This window comes from Vigna unguiculata, chromosome 8 (genome assembly GCF_004118075.2).
Source record: "Vigna unguiculata cultivar IT97K-499-35 chromosome 8, ASM411807v1, whole genome shotgun sequence".
NCBI classification, from domain to species: Eukaryota; Viridiplantae; Streptophyta; class Magnoliopsida; order Fabales; family Fabaceae; genus Vigna; species Vigna unguiculata.
The window spans coordinates 11,147,856-11,159,858 of NC_040286.1; the positions used below are offsets into that span (position 1 = coordinate 11,147,856).

Here is a 12,003-nt window from a genome sequence, read left to right on the forward strand (position 1 = left end):
TATTTATCAATGGTTATTCTTTTATTTATTCTGATATATTTCACTTTATTTTTAATAAATATAATTTTAATATATATATATATATATATATATATATATATATATGCTCTTGGCTACGCCATCTCTAGTCCCCAAATGAAACCCACTGTGCTCATACTTCAACTTGTTATTCCAACGAAACACGAAGGTTTCTCCTCAAGTGTAGAGTTTTCTGATTTTACTCTTTTCACTTTTTCTTCTTATACACAGATATCTGAGAATCAGTATCACTCTGCTTTGCGCTGTGAGAGATGTGAGAAATTTAAAGCGATTTAAGTTTGTGCAGGTGTTGGAATCTTCGTGCGAACTTTGCTCTTCGGAAAATTAGGTATGTCCTTTCCTCTGTAACTTCTCTGTGAATGTTGAATTCAGCTTGGTGCGTTCTCTCATACGAATTTTCTGAGATTATTTTTCATCTTGCACTTCAATTCAAATGAAACATAATTTTTTTTTCTCATTTGACGAAGATATCACTTAAAACCATTAAAATTAGAAAATGCTACGAGTGTTCCGATTATGCGGCTTCAAGATCTTTAGTTTTGTCGATATAGCTTCCTCGACGATAAAGGTTTCCTAAACGTCAATTCAAGATGACTATCTATATCAGTTGGATTCATACAAATTAGTTATTAAATTATGGATCAAATTTCATTCAATTTGTAAGTGGTTGTGCTGTTTAACTAAAATGCTTTAGAATTTGAAGTTTTAATCATGGAAGGGAGCAAAAGTTTTGATTGCGCGAAAAAAAAAAATCATTTGAAAATGGAGTATATTGTTATAAGTTTTTATTCTTTTTTTCAATTACAAATTTCTATAAAAACTTAGATAATTTATGAAAGTAATATTTAGATTTAATTACTTAATTCTATTTTAATCACCATAATGATCTGTAACACTAACTTGTCTTTTGATATAGAATTAGAAGGTTTGTATGATGGTTAATATATATAGATTGTGGCAAATAACGTAATGAAGTTATTAGTACTTGATTATTTAGTGTCTCAATTTTAATCATCAATATTTTGCTAATGTATCTTTTTGCAGTAGCATGTATTACTTTTTTTTTTTTTTAATTTACATGAGTCAACTTGTATGATCATAACTTTTTATAAAGTAAATATAATTGACCATTTTTTTTCATTAAAAAAAATTAAGTGAACTATATATGCTTATTTTTATCACCAACTTGTGGTAGAAGGGGTGGAGTTGTTTTACTTTGACCTGTGAATTTTGCTTTAGTTATTATGAAAAATGTATATGAAAGTATAAAATATAGTTTTGTTTGATAAGTATATTTTTTGAATTTTTATTAATTTTTCCAGAAAATATTTTATTAAAATTTAAAATGTAATATAATTAAAGTAAATGGTGTTATTACGTGAAAAAATAAAATAATATTCAGTATGATAAGGGATGTGACAGAAGGGAATCCTTAGAGAGAGATGATAGATAGCTGGGTAACAGAGTATTGTAAAAATAAAAAAGAAAAGAAAAGAAAAGTACATTAAAATAATATAAAAGATGATAGAAAAAAAAAACATGTATTAAGTATTGAAGTGGCTATAATTTATATGTTATATAAATTAATAAAATAAGTTTGTATAATGTAAAAATTAGTTTAATAGTTTGCAAACTATCTCATTCAACATGCTAAATAAAAAAATAAATCACTACACTACACATTATGACAAAAAAAATATTTATTATAATCTTGATAATGTAACGGCTATATATACAATTTTCGTAGTTTATATAAATATGATTTTTTTTATATGCATGAATATGATATTTACCGAAAGTTTATGAGTATTGACACCTCCAGTATTTTTATTAAAAGTGAACTTTATCAGTTATTTCTTTAAATTAGGTATTTTTGCTAAAGCAGATAAAGTCAATCAAATGCTATCTATTTTTAAAAAACTAATATATAGAGATATAGAGAGAGATTGAGAATATATTCTTTTATAAGAGAGTAAATAATAAACATTAGTGATTAGATATATTTTTCGTATCAACGGTAAGCTAATGCATACAAAGTGGGATGCTGACAATAATAAAGTATGTAGCGGACACAAATAATTTGGTATCACCACCGTTGGATGAAAAAATGTCTTTTATTTATGTAGGAGTCTTTTAAGTGAGTATTAGTAATTTTTGTAAACATTTGAGGGTTACTTACCCCTAGTATTTTTAAAAAAATAACTTTTAAAGTATAAAGATTACAAAAAATAAATTTGAAACAATATTTGTATGTTAAAAATAAATCATGTCCATATACATCACCCACTCCGTGTTTAGTATTTGTGGCAAGTATATATGCGGTAAACATTTCTTTTAAATGAAATTGAATATTTAATTTGGATACTTATAATTATGGTATTATTTTTATACATATAGGAGTCATAACCATCAACTCAATCTTGTTTTCATGAAGGAGATTAAATTTGGTTTTTGTTTTTCAGCTTAAATAAACCTTGATTTTTCTCTTTTGAAAAAGTGATAGTTATAACTAGGTTGCAAAGAAAATGTGGAATATTAAATACTGTTTTTTCTTTAACAAGATAGAGTAGAGAAGGATGAAATTTAAAGTACTAAACTACGATTCTATAGTTTAGTTTAGTTACGTTGATCCACAATTTATACCGATATCATTCCCATTTTCTATGTATAAATCATTTTTTTTTTTGAATTTGACGATAGAAAATGAGAAAAATAAAAGAAAAAATATTAATATCAGTAACAATGTTTTATTTTTATCAACTTTTTATTTTTTATTTTTGTTTTGTGTATTTATTTTATTTTAGCTTTCAATTTTCCTCACTAAAAATAAACAAGACACTTATTTTGTGTATTTATTTTATTTTAGCTTTCAATGTCTCATGATTAATGTAGTTTCCTATTTCTCACAATAAATGATGTGTACATTAATAATAATAATAATAATAATAATAATAATAATATTATTATTATTATTATTATTATTTACTCATTCACATATAATATTGATAATAATAATATTTGATAATAAACTTTGACATTTGTTTTCACTAAAGACAAGTAATTTCTTTAAGCAATTAGATGATATGTTATGTTTTGTTAAGCAATTAGGTGATATTTTTAATGTTGGATTAAAATTAATTTGTTGAAAAAAAGTGGAAAACTAAACACGCTAGTAAATTTTTACGGGATAAAAATTTATAAGATTTAAGCTTAAAAAATTAGTATAATAACTTATTTTATATGTAATTAGAGATATTTTAATTAATTTCAAATTGCAAGTTCATGAGAATGCCTCCGTATCCCTTGCTCCATTTATTTAACCTACAAATACCAGTTGGTATAACTTTTTTATCTTTATATTCATACATACAAGTCATGTGAATATTTAAAAAAGTTAAGTGACTTACATAGTTATATATTTATCGGTATTCCTTGTTTAAAATGCACGAATTCAAATATTTTCACATCCAAAACAATTAAAAAAAAAAAAAAAGACATGATGAGTGTCTAAAACAAATTGTTTGGACATGTATCCAAACTTGTGAGATATATATACGTAACAGCATGCTTTAAGTTTATTTCTTCCACCTTCAATATAAACAAACCTTTTAGAAATGTCATGTGTATAATTTTTAAGCATTATACATGGATAATCCTATTTAAATAAATATATCTTGAAATGTAACTTTATTTAAATTCTAAATCATCTGTTTATAATTTATTTGTTAATAGATTACAATATTATTACTCTTGATGAACACATAATGAGTTTTTCACATGAAACATTAGTTGTAATACTATTGTTGTCGTTGGCCAATGAACTTTTGCATAAAGTGAGAATGAAACATAGTTTTCCGGCTACATAAATTACCCCACAATTTATCAGTACAATGTATTTAATCACCATATAAACTTATTTGTGTGCTATAACCACAATGTTATAATCGCAATGAAAGAATATTTTTCAGAAACTTGCAGAAAAGCGCGTTAGTTTTGGTCATCAAATTGAACGGTGGTAACCGAAGATCTTTCTATATTACGGAATAATTGTGGAGGATAAGGTAAGGGCAATTGGGCACGGATGTGTACCTTTTCTGATGGTAAATTCACAAATAAAGTGAAACAAAACAACTATTCTTATCGAAGTTGGAATCAGATATTTATGTCACATTCAAATCACTTTGGTCGGACTTCTAAGATTCCATTCAACTGTTTGCTGCTATGATACAGAGTCACGAATTCGTGGCAAAGCTTAGTTGTCATTCATTTGGGTATGATATGCATGGCCTTGTAAAGCTTAAATATGTCTCTTCACCACGTGGATTCTTGTTGTTGCTTGATGGCGTGTTTGGAACTGTGTTGAAGTGGATTGGACTTATAAATTACATTAATATATGGCATCAGAATGAACATGATATCAACTCAAGTTTGCAAGACCTCTCACTAAGCAATAGACCCAGGATTTGATCATTGTGAATGAAATAAACGTATTTCTGAGTTTGAATCTGGAACATACAACTATCTTTTATTTTTTCATGTCAAGGGTCTTTTTCTAGTCATTAGATTTCGCTTGCACTGTTGTTACTGTTACATACAAGATAAATATTTGCGAGGACATCTGGTTCAGAGTTCTAAAACCAGTACAAAATTATAGTTTGTACTGATCTTACACTACTCAAATACAATTTGGAAACCTAAAAAAAGAAAATTGCCAGAAGTTATATAAAGTTTGTGTCAATCCCACGATATATATATATATATATATATATATATATATATATATATATATATATATATATATATATTGCTTACCTAGCATACATAACATTAAAGGTGGTTGCATGAGGGTGATTCTTGCTAGAACGAAATTATAAACCACACAATAATCAGAAGACAATCACTATAGTATATGCAAGACATGGAACTTATGAAAAAGTTATATGAAAAGCTCTCAACCACACGAACCATCTTGCTTTCTGTAATAATTGAGTTTTGTTACTCTATTTGTAAAGTAAATTGCTTTATTATGTGTGCTCGAAAGAAAGGAAAAGGTTATAGCAATTAATATTTCCACTATGTCATTAATATACTATCTCTGGATTCTTCCACGTACCCATCTAGGTTTTGCACCGAAAATGTCTCCTTTTACTGATGCCATGATTCTCCTGTCATCCTCTTTATTCTTGTCTCTGTTTCTGTCTCTGCATTTGATAATCTATTGGAAAAGGAACGTTCGGTGCTTAACTTGTTATTATTCCTAATGTCATGTTCAAAGGTCAGGAAATGAAGCACGAGGATTCTATACTCATGCTTGCAAGAATGTGCGCCTAATGCATTGCATTAAGTAGTGCTCTATCATCCCCCACTGATGACATCATGGTTTTAAAATATGATTTTGATTGTGTGATGCTTTTCAAATTTGTGAAATATTACAGGTATAAATATGGCACGTTATGCACTACACTTCATAGAACCATTGTGCACCATAACATATAGCATTCATGTAACTGATGATTGGATCTGTCTTAGGAACTTCAAAACTCATTTGATTCCTTTGTTGTAGGTCTCATTAGTTACCTGTGGTCCGTTTTGCACTAGGCAGTTATATTATATTGTATAATGCAAGTAGGAATCTGCACAAGAAAGTAACTGCTCTGTTTCTCTCTCTGACTAGACTTTTTCACTCTGATAAAGGGAAAACAAGGAAAGTTGTTGACTGGGGAAGTTGATTGAATGGCAAAAGTTTGTTGGCCATATTTTGATCCGGAGTATGAGAACTTCAGCAACAGAATCAACCCTCCAAGGTGCACTGTTTTATCTTCCCTTGAATTACAGCTTTAGTTTTCTTCTCTTTTCTTTTTCTTAGCAATGGTCTGCAAATTGTGTAGATTCTCTCAGCATTTATTTATAGCTTAACTGGTTTAATGTAGTCACAAAGGTAAAAGGAAAAGAAAAGCACAACGAAAAATTTAAAAGCTTGAGTAATTCTTAACTTAATTAGTCTTCTTCATCAATTTAATCCCCACTAGAGTCCAAGGTTAACTCCATGTGAAAATGGGGTTTGTGAAGGGAATTTCTAATACCCGGAAGAAGTGACTCTTTGATGGTAACTTTGTTTCCACTTCGCAGGGTCTCTGTGGACAATGATAGTTGCCATGCTTGTACACTAATCAAGGTATAATTTCTCAAAATGACTAATTATGATAATGATATGGCCTCGTTGTGTTCTGAGTCATGATTTGGAAGCTGAGCATCTTGAGAAACATAACTAAACCATATGGATTTTACAGTTACTTTAACCTAGAGCTTTGTTTTTCTCACACTACGTTGAATTTAGCTTTATTCTTATTCTTGTATGCCAAATGAGACTTTATTGTACCTTGGTCAATTCTCTGACTTAAGTCAAAAACTTTCGCCAAATTTCATTTGACTAGAAAATAATTCAAATTCTTGCCCCATGTGACCACTTTCTTCATTGCCTTTGATTACAAACATGCTCCCAGTTTCTTCCTTGTTCTAATCTGAATAGTGAACAGAAAAGATAGTTGAAAACTGAATTGAAAAGCATATTGAACAGACAGAATTTCTGTTAAGATCCCATTTAGTCGATTGTAAAAATATTAAGATACACAAACCATTTTAGCTTCCCCAAGTGACTATCATCATCAGATCATATTTTTTCCGTAGTTCATGAGCGAATCATTAATATAGAGATAAGTTGATGCAATATCTAACGGAATTTTATTTTTCTAAAAATAATAAATGCAGTTTGATAGTATTAACAAACCTGGAATTCTGCTGGAAGTGGTGCAAATCCTGACAGACCTTGACTTCATAATTACAAAAGCTTACATATCTTCTGATGGTGGATGGTTTATGGATGGTATGTTCGTGATTGAAAACTTGAATCGGTAATGCATTGACTACAAAAATTTGTCCTGTCCTTGATTGTTGTTAGCCTAATTAAGAGCTGGTTACTATTGAGAAACACTGGTTGCTATCGAGATGCTCTTCATTACTTTCAGTTTTCTCCTGACCATGTATCTCCATTATGTATTTATTTTTCTATGCATATTTGAGCCAAATAGAGGGATAGTCTACTGTTTGGCAGATTAAGTGCTTGTATGGAAAACAAGACATTTTTGTTCTTATGAACATATTTGATTAAGGATATCTAGTAAATAAAGATGAATTCATAGCTAAACCCACTCCCCATTAACACAAGTATTTTACAACTGACATGTTTACCAAATTGAATAAACAGTATTTCATGTCACCGATCAGCAAGGAAAGAAGATAACAGACAGCAAAACAATAGACTTCATTGAAAAGGTATTAATCTTTCTCCTCTATGTATGATATATTCTTACAGTAAAATATAATATGATAGTATTAGTAAACAAACAATCATGGAAAAAAACTTAGATTGTTGATGTAGTGAACGGAAATAGCATAATAATTAAGAGTTAGTTAACTGGAGCATTGTGTGGACAATAATCTGTATATGTCTTAGAAAAGGAAACACACATCATTACTACAAATCATGAATTTGTTCTTTTAAAAAAAATCAGTAGTAGTATTAACAAAATACTTGGTTCACGCCATATTCAAAACCAGATATGATTTGTATCCTTTCTCATTTTTGAGTCTCCAATGCACTTGCGAACTCTCCTAGGAACTTCCATAATCTAGAAAATACACTAGTGATGTTGCTAAGAAAAACAGGTTCCTTCTAGTAGCTAGATACCCTTCATTTACATATGTAATATAGCAGAAGTGCTTCCTCACAGTGACATAAATATTTAACACACATCAAATACTGATTATTATTTGGGAACATTACAACAGGCTCTAGGACCAAAGGGCCAGAGCACAGAAGGAGTGAAGAGTTGGCAAGGCAAAAGGGTTGGAGTTCACTCAATTGGTGATCATACAGCCATTGAACTTATTGGAAGGGATCGCCCGGGTCTCTTGTCTGAGATATCAGCAGTCCTTGCCAGCCTCCAATTCAATGTGATTGCTGCTGAAGTTTGGACTCATAACATGAGAATAGCTTGTGTCCTTTATGTCAATGATGCTACAAACCAAGCCATGGATGAATCAAAAAGATTGTCTATTATGGAGGAGCAGCTCAACCACATCCTACGCGTGTGTGAGGATGACGAGAAAGTGGCTAGGACCAGTTTCTCAATGGGTTTCACGCACATGGATCGCAGGCTCCACCAAATGCTATTTGCTGACAGGGACTACGAAAGTGCTGGAGTAACAACAACAGATTGTCCTCCTTCTTTTAGGCCAAAAATCAGAATAGAACGCATTGTGGAAAAAGGGTACTCAGTAGTTACTGTAAGATGCAAAGATCGAGCAAAATTGATGTTTGACATTGTTTGCACTCTCACCGACATGCAGTATGTGGTTTTCCATGCTACAATCTCATCAGAAGGGCAATATGCATCCCAGGTACACATCACTTATCAACAATGATCCATTCTGTACTTCAATTTACCAAATCATACATAATTACATTCATCTTTTAACTTTTGGTGTGCTCAATTGGTTTTAACCCAACTCTCTAGGATACAAATGTAAATAGTTTATCAGAAACTACAAAGTTGAAATGATTCGTACGGGAATTACTCGGGAAAAGAATTGAATTTACTAGAGTCTTTTACACAGTTATGTAATTCAATGTTGTAGCATAAAAATGAACAAATCTACTTTACGTGAAAAATTGTAATTGTAAAACATTGAAAACTCATTTGCATTGTTAGTAGATAAACTATTCTTCAAAAAAATAGATGTAGAAGATCAAGTTGAAAAATGTGTTTGATGTGCATTGTTAGGAGTACTTTATCCGGCACATGGATGGATGCACGCTTGATACTGAAGGAGAGAAAGAAAGGGTCATCAAATGCATTGAAGCTGCCATTCAAAGAAGAGTTAGCGAGGTAATGTGCAGTTTACATTTGATTGATGCATGTTTTTTTAACCCAAACCAAAAAACGAAGGCGGTGATGAACTTCTGGATCTCAACTTAGTAAGTTCTTCATGCAACTTGATTTCATAAGATGGTGTTGCAACAATCTTTATGCTATGTTGTAACTAGTGAATTGATTTTCTCTTGACCCCTTTTGTTGTGAAGTCAGCGATCTACTGTATTCTTTTCTGCTCATTTCTTTCTTTCCCTCTTTCTTTCTCTTCATCAGAAACTCTTCTGAGTTTAACCCAATTAATACATTTTGCACCTGCAGCTATCTACTTGTATTGTTGCGAATGGTACGGCAGATATATGGGGCTAAGTTCCACTCAGATTGTATGTGACCATCATATCCACCTAATGAATCGGTGACAGTGATGGTCTTTTGTCTTCAATAGAGCATTAGAGCTTAAGAACCTATAATCTCCACGTAATATCATCTCATCCACATCCCTATCACCTAAAAAATACAAGTTAAAAACATTAAGGCAAAGTTTGTTGTTTGGTTTTATCATATGCAAATTGAGTTAATGTGACAGATGCATGTCACAATAAGTCATACTCTGGAACAACATACAATTAATTAAGTGATAAATGTCACTATCCTATTTGACATTTTATGCATACAATACAATTAATCATCATCATCATCATAGTGTTGTTAGCATTGATCCTGTGAATGGTGGACACAGGGTGTGAGCCTTGAACTGTGTGCAAAGGACAGAGTGGGATTGCTGTCAGAAGTGACAAGGATTCTACGAGAAAATGGCTTAACAGTTAGTAGGGCAGGTGTGTCAACCATTGGAGAGAAAGGGCTAAATGTGTTCTACGTCAGAGATTCATCTGGGAACCCAGTGGACATGAAGATCATCGAAGCATTACGCAAGGAAATTGGACAAACAGTGATGGTCAATGTGAAGAGGGTACCTGGCAATGCTAAAGCACCAGCTGAAACCCGAGGATGGGCCAAAACAAGCTTCTTCTTTGGGAACTTGTTGGAAAGGTTCTTGACTTGATGATGAGAGTTGAAAATTATGCATTGGTTCTACTTGCATCAAAATGTGTATATATTTATGAATAAAATCGAAGTTATTGAGTGTCTCACTTGGGTAGGGCTTTAACTTGTCCCTTTTGTTTCAAACCAAAGCTTATAAGATGTAACTTATACTCAGCCTTTCCTTTAGCATATCCGTCTCTCAATGTTATCCTATTTTTGACCGATCTACTTTCTTTATATTAACTTTTGTTTTGTGACTTAAAGAAACAAGGGCCGTAGGGTCACTATATCATTTTTCATATTCAATCTTGTATCTCATTAATTTATGAAGGACATAACTAGGTGATATAAATAATATTAGAGTTAAATATATTTTTAGTTTCAAAGTTTAAAGTTTTTGTTCCAAATTTTAATATATTTATGTTTCAAAAACTGAGAAAGTGAACGAATATAGTTCTTTTAATTTAATAATGTTAATTTTTTTTTTTATGTGACAAATGATATTTTAGACCGATATTTGAGTTAGAATGTATCAAATGGTACAAATAACTAAAACGTGAACTTAAAATACTATTTAACGCATCAAAAAAAGTATATACAATTGGGTTAGCAAGACAATGTCTACTTATTTTTAAATTTTGAGGATCTAATTGTAACAAAGTTTAAGATAACGATAAATTCTAATTTTAAGTTCAAGTATAGCGATTAAAACATATTTAACCCATAATTTATAGAATTTGGATAACTTTTTGTTTACTTAAAATTAATTACTCCGTTGAGGTTAGACTATTACCTAATAAATTGATAACTCAAGTATTTTAGTTTCTTCGCTATCACATAAAGATTATGTAGTGTCCTATCCTAATGATTTCACTTATGGTGTGTTTGGATGAGGCAATTTAAACTTATGGTGTGTTTGAATGAGGCAATTTAAGATAATAATTCATTTATTTGAAAAATTTTAATTTCTTTGAAGTAAAATGACTTGTTTGGATGAGAGAATTAAGAGAAAAATGAAATTGAGGAATTTTAAGATGGTATTTCAAATAACTAAAATAGTAAAATTTGAAATTCAGTCAAAAAAGAAGGAATTTGAAATTCCATAATTTGTGGAATTCCTCATTGTTCAAGATGAAAAAAGGTCGAGGTCGACTTGGCCAACAATAATCAACCAGGATTGACTCGGTCGAAATTCAGTTCAGGCTGAATTCAAAAAAATTTCGGTTATGACCGACTCAACCGAGTTTAGCCAAATACTTGGTTATGGCTAACTCGATCGAACTCGATCGAGGTTACTCAATCGAAACTTTGTTGGGACCAACTCTACCGAATTCAACTTGGTCAAGATTTTGGTCGGGGTTGACTTAACCTAATTTGGTAGGAGCGGGCTCGACCGAAATTCGACCAACACTGACTCAATTGAGTTGATCCGACCGAAATTCAGCTAAATTAGGGCGAGTCGACCTTGTCTGAAATTGGGTCACATTCGACCAAGTGGACCTCGAATAAAATTCGACAAAATTCACCCAAACAGAAATTTGGCAAAATTTAGTTGAGTCAACCTTAGCCAAAATTTGGTCAGGTCTACCCTCACCGAAATTCAACCCAATAAACCTAGCCAAAATTCAACCAAGTTGACTATCCGAATTCCACCGAGTCATCCCAGCTAAAATTGGTAGATTGTGGCAAAGTTGGCTTGATCGAAATTCGACCAAATTTGGCCAAATAAACCTTGGCCAAATTCGACCAAATAGACCCCAACCCAAATTTGGTTAAATTGACTTAGTTTGCACCGATCAAAATTTGGCCAAATTCAGTCTAATTGATTCGATCAATATTTGACTGAATTTAAATATTGTAAGTTAACTATAATAGCTTTTAAATTTAATTTGAAAATTTTATATATTAAAATAAATATTGTTAAGATGAAATTTTATTTCATAAAAAAAATTCAATTATTTTATTTAAACAAAAAATTGAAATGTAAAGT

General features: G+C 31.0%; 1 protein-coding gene across 9 annotated transcripts; it reads left to right on the forward strand.

Annotated features, from left to right (window-relative positions):
* Positions 1-126: 126 nt before the first annotated feature.
* Positions 127-10,237, forward strand: LOC114194773 (ACT domain-containing protein ACR3-like). Of its 9 annotated transcripts, none has more exons than XM_028085177.1 (9): positions 127-187; positions 326-367; positions 5,734-5,843; positions 6,169-6,214; positions 6,808-6,922; positions 7,304-7,371; positions 7,888-8,499; positions 8,883-8,987; positions 9,709-10,032. In XM_028085177.1, the coding sequence occupies exons 3-9, from the start codon at positions 5,773-5,775 to the stop codon at positions 10,030-10,032; spliced, it is 1,341 nt and encodes a 446-aa protein (XP_027940978.1). In that variant the 5' UTR covers positions 127-187; positions 326-367; positions 5,734-5,772. The 9 variants fall into 9 exon arrangements, with proteins under 9 accessions (XP_027940978.1, XP_027940976.1, XP_027940977.1 ...); XM_028085175.1 differs by having other exon boundaries at positions 130-201; XM_028085176.1 differs by having other exon boundaries at positions 162-367.
* Positions 10,238-12,003: the final 1,766 nt, after the last annotated feature.

What these genes read in the sequence shown, in the direction of transcription:
- LOC114194773 (XM_028085177.1), top strand. Translation starts at nt 5,773, where the DNA reads ATGGCAAAAGTTTGTTGGCCATATTTTGATCCGGAGTATGAGAACTTC. An exon ending in AAGGGCAATATGCATCCCAG is followed by an intron (nt 8,500 to 8,882) that starts GTACACATCACT and finishes GTGCATTGTTAG; the next exon opens with GAGTACTTTATCCGGCACAT. An exon ending in TTCAAAGAAGAGTTAGCGAG is followed by an intron (nt 8,988 to 9,708) that starts GTAATGTGCAGT and finishes TGGTGGACACAG; the next exon opens with GGTGTGAGCCTTGAACTGTG.